The 9,879-nt window shown below is 45.9% G+C and overlaps 1 protein-coding gene across 1 annotated transcript; it reads right to left on the reverse strand.

Annotated features, from left to right (window-relative positions):
• LOC109241450 (RNA-directed DNA polymerase homolog) lies at positions 575 to 988 on the reverse strand (the record flags this gene model as incomplete). The annotated part of the gene is made up of 1 exon (XM_019408195.1): positions 575 to 988. A coding segment is annotated over exon 1 (414 nt), but the record flags the coding sequence as incomplete, so codon positions are not given.

A 9,879-nucleotide genomic window follows, 5' to 3' on the forward strand; every position in this document is an offset into this window, starting at 1 on the left:
TCTGACGCATATTGAGATCCTTTTGCTTGAGCAAGTGCTGCAAACTCCGATGATCAATATAGATCTCGCAAGGCACTCCATGTAAATAATGACGCCAGATCTTCAAGGCATGAACAATGGCAACTAACTCAAGGTCGTGGACAGGGTAATTCTTTTCATGTATCTTCAACTGTCTGGACGCGTAGGCAATCACCCTACCGTCCTGCATCAACACTGCTCCAAGGCCAACTCTCGAGGCATCACAATAGACAGTATAAGACCCTGAACCGGTAGGCAACATCAAAATAGGGGCTGTAGTCAAAACTGTCTTGAGCTTCTGAAAGCTCGCCTCACACTCCTCTGTCCACTGAAATGGGGCATCCTTCTGGGTCAATCTAGTCATAGGGGCAGCAATTTATGAAAATTCCTCCACAAAACGACGGTAGTAGCCCGCCAAGCCAAGGAAACTGCGAATCTCTGTAGCTGAGGACGGCCTGGGCCAACTCTGCACGGCCTCTACCTTCCTCGGATCAACCCGGATACCCTCACTAGAAATCACATGGCCTAGGAATGCCACAGAACTCAGCCAAAACTCACATTTTGAGAACTTTGAATATAACTTCTTCTCTCTCAAGGTCTGAAGCACGGTCCTCAGATGCTGCTCATGATCTTCCCGACTCCGGGAGTACACCAGAATATCATCAATGAAAACAATCATGAACGAGTCAAGATAAGGCCTGAACACACTGTGCATCAAGTGCATGAAAGCTGCAGGGGCATTGGTCAGCCCAAATGACATAACAAGGAACTCGTAATGACCATATCGAGTCCTGAAGGCAGTCTTCGGGATATCTGGCTCCCGAATCTTCAACTGGTGGTAACCTGAGCGCAAGTCAATCTTAGAAAACACCTGTGCGCCCTGAAGCTGGTCAAACAGATCATCTATACGAGGCAAAGGATAACGGTTCTTCACTGTAACCTTGTTCAACTGGCGATAGTCAATACACATGCGCATAGAACCATCCTTTTTCTTCACAAACAAAATAGGAGCACCCCACGGTGAAACACTGGGTCGAATAAAACCCTTACCAAGCAATTCCTGCAACTAATCCTTCAACTCCTTCAACTCAGGAGGAGCCATACGATACGGAGGAATGGAAATGGGCTGAGTGCCCGACAACAGATTAATGCCAAAATCGATGTCTCTATCGGCGGCATGCCCGGAAGATCAGTTGGAAACACATCGGGATAATCCCGTACAACTGGAACTGAGTCAACAGAAGGGGTATCAACACTGACATCTCTCACATAAGCTAAATACGCGGCACACCCCTTCTCAACCATACGCTGAGCTTTAAGAAAAGAGATAACTCTACTGGGAGTGTGATCTAAAGTACCACTCCACTCAATACGTGGAATACCTGGCATAGCCAGCGTCACGGTCTTGACGTGACAATCAAGAATAGCAAAATGGGGTGACAACCAGTCCATGCCCAAAATAATGTCAAAATCGACCATACCGAGTAACAATAAATCTGCCCTGGTCTCAAAACCACGAACAGTAACCAAACTTGACCGATAAACGCAGTCCACAACAAGAGAATCTCCCACAGGAGTAGAAACATAAACGGGGGCACTCAAAGAATCCCGAGGCACACCCAAATGCGGAGCAAAGTAAGAAGACACATAAGAGTAAGTAGAGCCTGGATCGAATAGAACCGATGCCTCTCTGTGACAAACCAGTATAATACCTGTAATGACGGAGTCGGAGGCAACAGCCTCAGTACGAGCAGGAATACAATAATATCTGGCCCGGCCCCTCTAGCGAGGGCGACCTCTATCTCCCCGGCCTCCGCCCCTAGCCGGCTGGGCAGGTGGGGTAGCAGCTGGAGCTGTGACCATGGCCTGAGAACCTTGAGGAGCACGCTGTGGCTGAGAAGTCTGTGGGGGCGCGCTCCTCCTAAGTCTGGGGCAATCCCTCACCAAGTGACGTGTATCACCACACTCGTAACAAGCTCTGGGAGGACGCGGTTGCTGTGACTGGCTGGGACTAGGCCTGCTGGACTGCCCTCTGGAAGAACCCCGCGCAGGAGGCGCGCTAGAAACAGGAGGCGCATAATAAGGCTCCTGAGGTGTAGGTGGAGCTGGAGTACTGCCGGCTGTTGGAAGAGCTGAATGTACAGGGCGACGCGAATAACCCCTGCCATAACGACCTGCTGATGGGGTACGGGCACCAGAGTAGTGACCCGACTTTCGAGACCTCTTGGCCTCCCTCTCTCCTCGCTCCCTGGCGAGCATACCCTCAATCCTCCTAGCAATGCTCACTACCTGCTGATAAGGAATGTCCATCTCCAACTCTCGAGCCATGCTAGATCTGATGGGTGGAATAAGACCCTCAATGAACCTGCGAACTCTCTCCCGAACTGTAGCAACCAAAGCCGGTACATGCCTAGCCAACCTGGTATAACGGATAGCATACTCTGAAACGGTCATAGCACCCTGGCGCAAATGCTCAAACTCTGCGCGCCATGCATCCCTGAGACTCTGGGGGACAAACTCTCTCATAAAAATATCCGAGAACTGGGTCCAAGTCAATGTAGCAGCCTCGACTGGACTGTCAATCTCATAAGTCCGCCACCAATCATAGGCGGCTCCCCGAAGCTGGAAAGCAGTGAAAGAAACCCCGCTGGACTCCACTATGCCCATAGTGCGAAGAATACGATGACACTCCTATAGAAATCCCAAGGCATGGTCTGATGCTAATCCACTGAACACTGGGGGATCATAATTCTTGAACCTCTCAAGTCTCCGCTGCTCGTCCTTTGAAGCAGCTGACCCATCCTCGGGTTGAACTGGCGCTGTAGGCGGTGCCGGAATAATCTCGGGAGCCTGCTCAACCTGCACTCGCTGCTCAGGAGTGCGGACGGCAGGAGTCTGTGCTCCTCCCCCGGCCTGGGATGTGGCTACAGCAATAGGAAGCAACCCTGCCTAAGCCAAGGAGGTGTACATGCTCATGAGCTGAGCCAAAGTCTCCTAGAGCGCTGAAGTAGTAGTGGCAGTAGTAGGTGTGCCAGGTGCCTGGGATCCGGCTGGATCTGCTGGTGGTACCTCGGCGGCAGCTCGCGCAGGTGCTCTGGCTGCACCACGTGCGCGTCCTCGACCTCTCCCCCGGCCCCGGCCTCTGGCGGCTGCAGTAGGGGGCGCGGGTGCCTGATCATCTCGAGTAGCACGTGTCCTCACCATCTGTGAGAGAATAGAAGTCAGAAGTTTAGAATTGTTGTCCAAAAATATCGCACGACGAGGAATTCAAATGAAATGAAGATTTTTCCTAAACAGTTACATAGCCCCTCGTAGATAAGTACAGACGTCTCCGTACCGATCAGCGAGACTCTAATAAACCGGCCTGTGTTCCGTGACTCCTATGAACCTAGAGCTCTGATACCAACTTGTCACGACCCCAGTTCACCCTCCATGAACATGTCATGATGGCACCTAGTTCCTACAACTAGGTAAGCCTAACAGTGCGGAATAACAAATTAACATTTGCGGAATAATTAATTAAAACTGAACATACGGAAATAACAACTGTATATAAGGCCACTCGGCCTATACAACTCAAAAATATGCGGAAGTCTACAACTAAATCCCAAAATCTGGAAACTCACGGGAAACACAGGCTAATAGGATGTAGTATTCTGCTCTACACCAGAATGTCTAAACAACATAAAAGGAAAGAAAGGAACTGTCTGCTAAAGCCGGAATAGAGTAGAGACTCCTGGTCTGCGGACGTAGCAGATATACCTCAAGTCTTAGCTAGGACTCTCCATCGCGAGGATGATACGCCTGGGAGGAAGTACCTGGATCTGCACATGAAAAATATGCGCAGAAGAGGCATGAGTACACCATAGCGGTACTCAGTAAGTGCCAAGCCTAACCTCGGTTGGGTAGTGACGAGGAAGGTCAAGGCCCTACTGAGATAAAAATAATAAATAATGAGATAACGAAAGCAGTTTAAATAAAGTCTACAGCGAGAATCTAAACCAGGTAAATAAGGAAGAACAGTAATAGAAAGCAAAGGTAACAATACAAGGAAAACTGCCCTCAACAAGGAATAATAGCCGGTGGATCTCTTGGTATCCCGAGGATCTCTGGGTATCCTCAATAAGTAAGTCGGGGATCTCTTGGTATCCCGAGGATCTCTGGGTATCCTCAATAAGTAAGTCGGGGATCTCTTGGTATCCCGAGGATCTCTGGGTATCCTCAATAATTAAGTCGGGGATCTCTTGGTATCCCTATATATATAGAAACACATGTGCCAGGGATCTCTTGGTATCCCGCACCCTCAGTCCAGAATATCTCAAGTACAGGGAATCTCCCGGGAAGCCGTCCCGTAGTCCCAAATTAAACACACAACAACAACAATCCATAATCTCAGAATAAATGCTAAAATCAGGAAAAGTAATAGTAAATTCTAGCCTAACATGCTTCACAGAGTACAAATAGTACAGCTAAACAAATAAGCAAGTAAGCCAGCTAAACATGCGTCGCTAAGCTAGCACAGGTATAAACTTACAGTCTAAAATGAACAAGTAAACATGAAATCTCAATTTAAATACTTTAAGTAGAAATGGGTTTACAACAATTAGCTCAAGTACGCGCTCGTCACCTAACGTACGAGGCATTCAAATATTCAAAGATCATGTCCTAAGGGGAAAGGTCCCCCACACAAGGTTAGACAAGCCACTTACCTCGAACCGACTCAATATCAACTGAAACCACGCTCTTGCCACGAGTATGCGACTCCAAATAGCTCAAATCTATTCAATTCAATTACACATTGTAAATAACATCGCAAACACCTGGTTTTGCTATTAAATTCAAAGCTACGGCGTGAAATTAGGTGAAATGACCAAAATGCCCTTCAGGCCAATGCCTCGGAATCGAATAATTTTCACATTTTCAGAACCCTCTTACTCTCACGAGTCTAACCATATAAAAATCTCCCAAATCGGAGGTCAAATGCTCACTAAAAACCCAATAGTTAGGTCTAAGAAGTTTTACCCATTTTCTTCCAATTTTAATCCCAAATTCGAATTTTAATGATGGATTTGACTACAAAATGATGAAGTATAACTAGAAGGGATTAAGAAAACGTTACTCAATGATCTCTACTTCAAAACCCACTCAAAGTCGCCCTCTCCCGAGCTCTCAATTGATTTTTGTAACTTATGAACTCAAACCCTCGAAATATCTATTTTTGCCCAGGGATATCCGCTTCTGCGGACAAGGGACCGCTTCTGCGGAAACCAAGCCGCTTCTACGGTTTTTACTAAAGGGAACAAGGCCGCATCTGCGATAGCTGGGCCGCTTCTGCGGCTCCGCTTCTGCGATGCCTAAGCCGCTTCTGCGGCTCCGCTTTTGCGGAAATGGCACCGCTTCTGCGGTTTTTGAGGAAAAAGGAGACAAGCCGCTTTTGCAGCCACACAGCCACTTCTGCGGCGCCGCATCTGCGGTTCCCAAGCCGCAGATGCGAAAATACCAGAAGAGGGACATTCAGCTGTTGCAATAACTTCAAAAATTCATCCGTTAACCACCCGAAATCATCCCGAGGCCCCCGGGACCTCAACTAAAAGCACCAATACCACCTAATAGCTTATTCAAACTTGTACCAATCTTAAAAACACCTAAAACAACGCTGGAAACCCGAATTAATCAAGGATCCAAGCCTAAGAACTTCAAATTCCAACAAAACACGCTTTCGATCAAAAACCTACCCGAACCTCGTCCGAATGACATGAAATTTTGCACACACATCCCAAATGACATGAAGGAACTACTGTAACTTCCGAAATTCCAATCCGACCCTCGATCAAAAACTCACTATCGGACCGAAAACTTATAAAATTCAAACTTCGGCATTTTAAGCCTAAATGAGCTATGGACTTCCAAAATATATTCCGAACACGCTCCCAACCCCGAAATCACCTAACAGAGCTAACGGAACCATCGGATTTCCATTCCGAGGTCGTCTTCACACTGTTTCAACTACGGATCACTTTTCAACACTTAAGCTCTCATTTAGGGACTAAGTGTCCCAAAGCTCTCCGAAACTCAACACCGAACGTCCCGGCAAACCAAAATAGCAGAAAAGAACTTAGGCGAAGCAGTTAATGGGGGATCGGGACATAAATTCTTAAGACGACCGGCCGGGTCGTCACAGCTATCTCATATGAGGTGTTAGAAGTTGCGTGATTTCTAGTAAAGTTCCTCTGAAGAACTTTATTTTCTATCCAACATGAAGTATGTACTACGATGTGAGCTGGGGATCGCTTGAAGAAGATGGTATGATTGTCAAGAGGTCGAGTGTGCGATTGTCGCTGATAATTCGGGATGTGTAATGATTAGTGCTACAAAAACTTAGGAGAAATTTGGTTGAGCAATGGTGCGAGATCATGGTAACTGAGGAGGAAGAGTCATTGTGACTTATGGAATAACGTAATTATGGCTTAAAGATAAGTGGGGAAGCCCACCATCTATGATGATATTCCTTTGTAGTTTTGAGTTATCAGTAGTACATTGGTGGATTAGTTATTACTAAGTGAAGAAAACATCAAGGGTAATTTGAGCAGGGGATTGATGGATGTGATGTATAAGGGAAAGTATTCATCTGGTTGCTTTTTTGGAATGCTCATATGCTAACGGATCACTAGTGGTTTGGTTAAATAATCGGGACTGGACTTGAGTGGGCGACTCTCAATAATGGTTCTAGTGGATTCGAGATTTTAGGTGTGATGCTTAAGGATTTCCCAATTCGCTATGTGGCTGAAGACTGGGTTTTGCAGCAAAGTGTGGAGGACACTTGGGAAATTTCTATGTCATCATCGGGTCTACGGTGCAATGTTAGTAAAAGTGGAGTAACAACTTCGAATTCGCAAGAGCTCTTCCAAAACGGGTGTATCAGTTAGCGATACTATTGAGTGCATGAGAATGTTATGAGATGGCTGATGGCTATTGAGAAGATGTAGCCTTGTGATTTGGGTCCCTCGGATGAGTGTAGTTTTGGGTATGTTGTGTGCTCAAATAGAACTATTATTTCGAAGGCAAGTCAGGAGTAAATTGGAAGAAGTTGGGTCAGTTAGCAATGGTTTAGATTAGTATGGTGGTGGAAATGATCAGTTTCATTGGCGTGTTAAGGTCATACCGGTGATTTGTGGTTGTAAGTGCGAGCTTAACATCCTCCATGATTTGATTGATTTGGAGGTATTTGATTTTGAGGGTTATGTGATATGTAGATGGATCTCGGAAGAGTTATGGCAGTTTAGACTACGACTGGAGGTTTGCATTTTCTGCGGTCATGGGAATTTGGTTGCGTGTTGCGAGTCTTCTTCTAAAATAAGCGGAGTAAAAAGGGGTTATAGCCGATGAAGTGTGTATTCTATTGGTGGTTCAGGGGTTATGATGAAATTCTTGGACTCTCGCGCAGCAGCATGATAGGTGCAGTGAGCAGTATGGAAATTGGAAGTTGAGGATTAAGGTTGCGGTTCTGTTTTGATAAGAAAGTAACGAGCTCGAAGGAGCGGGGGAAGATTTCAGATGTTCAGAGTATGCTGGCACTAATTTCGGCCAACCTAAGGATGGTCTGTTTTGTGGAAGAAGTGTTGGGTATTGAAATGCGGAAGCTTGACTAATGCTATGGGAATAGCGCGGTCGATGGCCACTAATGTTTAGATTTTACTAACGGGTACGGATGGTTGTGGGGGTATATCCCACAAGAAGATCGTAAAATCATGACATGTTAGTCATTCGATTGTTAGAGATTTAAAACAGGTATGGAGATTTTGGTACTGTCGCCAATGGGAGAGATCATGACGAAGAGGCACTCTACTCCTTTGGTTATAGACTGTGGGGGGTTTTCTCCCGATTTGACGACCGCTCTTATGTGTCATGGATAGGGCCATTGTGGAATACTTGACAGCTTATTGGCCCCGTATGGGATGATCGGAATTGGCTTGAGGTCCGCTAGTAGGTTAACATTAGATCGGATGTGTTCATTTAGCATAGTACTGCTTATGGAGGAGTCTTCGTGTGTTGCGTGTTATTCCTATCGTCAACTATTCTCTATTATACTCTATTATGCCATGTGGGGTGTGAGACGGCTTGATTATTCGCACGTGTGTTATAGTTGCGTAGCATGTCGTTGTTGCACCTTAGTCGAGCTCGAGTTTTGTAGCGCATGGCGCTATCCGTCTCCCCAGGGTTGCATTTTTGCACTTGGCGTGCTCGTGGTCAATATTCGGGAATTTCGTTGGTCTGAGCAATTTGGCTTGGTAGGTACTTCCTTGTTGATTGTTATGTGTGGATCGGGTGGCACGACGCCATGGGTATGATGTTTGGATCGGGTTGCACGCCGCAACGATATCATGTGTGGACCGAGTTGCACGCCGCAACTGTATCATGTGTGGATCGGGTTGCACACCGCAACAGTGAGATGTTGAGTACGATTCCCTATACTTACTTTGTATATTTTGTTTCTCATTCTTTGAGCTTCCATAGCATCTGTTCGGCTATTCTATTCGTTACACGGGCTGGGTAGTTGTAATGCCCCGTAAAATTTTACCTTAAAACCCTGAATTTCGTGGTGCCGAGATACGACGCTCCATTGATGGTACAGTTGAAGGAGGGTATTCATAAACATAACACCATAGCTATTTCTCTTGACATGGATGATGGTACACTACAGTACCAAGGGCGACTATGTGTTCCAAATATAGACGGTCTTCGGGAAAGAATCATGGCTGAAGCTCACACTTCTAGGTATTCCGTGCGCCCAAGTTCTACAAAGATGTATCATAATCTCAAGGAAATCTATTGGTGGAATGACATGAAGAGTAATGTAGCGGACTTTGTGGCAAAATATCCAAATTGTCAGCAAGTGAAGGCCGAGCATCAAAGATCCGGTGGGTTGGAACAGAACATAGAAATTCCAATGTGGAAGTGGGAAATGATTAACATGGACTTTGTGGTAGGACTACCGCGCACTCCGCGCAAGTTTGATCAATTTGGGTGATTGTGGACCGACTCACGAAATCAGCAGACTTCTTGCCAGTTAAATCTACCTACATAGCGGAACAGTATGCTCAGTTATATATCAAGGAAATAGTCAGGTTGCATGGCACTCCAGTTTCTATCATTTCTGAACGAGGGCACAGTTCACAGCTAACTTTTGGAAGAAATTTCAGCAAGGTTTGGGTACTCAGGTGAAGCTTAGTACAACCTTTCATCCAGAGACCGACGGGCAGGCAGAGCGGACTATTCAGACGCTTGAGGATATGTTGCGTTCTTGTGTTCTTGACTTCAAGGGTGTAAGGCCCCGTAAAATTTTACTTAAAACCCGGAATTTCGTGGTGACGGAAATTTGGGGTGCTATTTTGAAAAGATTTTCATCGAGCAACACGAGGTAAGTTACTCCCACCTATTGTAAGTTAAATTCATGGATTCCATAAGGATTTAAACATGGAAATGGGTGGAAATTGTGGGTTTTGGTCAGAAACCTAGAAGTGATAATTTTGGATTTTGACCACGATTTTGAAAATGGAATTAGGAATAAATTATATATTTGAGTTCGTAATATTATGGGTAATGTTTATCTTTGAAAGTTTTCGGAATCCGGGCACGTGGGCCCGGGGGTTGACTTTGTTAACTTTTGAACGGAGTTGGGAATCTTATAAAATGTTAAATTGTACGCATTGGGGTATATTTTGATTGATTTGCACGTTGTTTGGCTAGTTTTGGATCAACGGGCGTCGGTTGGAGGTGTTAGAGAGGCGTCAGAGCCGGTTGTGGAACTTGGAGCGAGGTAAGTCTTCTGTCTAACCTTGTGAGGGCAAAATTACCCTGTAG

Source organism: Nicotiana attenuata, chromosome 1, assembly GCF_001879085.1.
Source record: "Nicotiana attenuata strain UT chromosome 1, NIATTr2, whole genome shotgun sequence".
In the NCBI taxonomy this organism is placed as follows: domain Eukaryota; kingdom Viridiplantae; phylum Streptophyta; class Magnoliopsida; order Solanales; family Solanaceae; genus Nicotiana; species Nicotiana attenuata.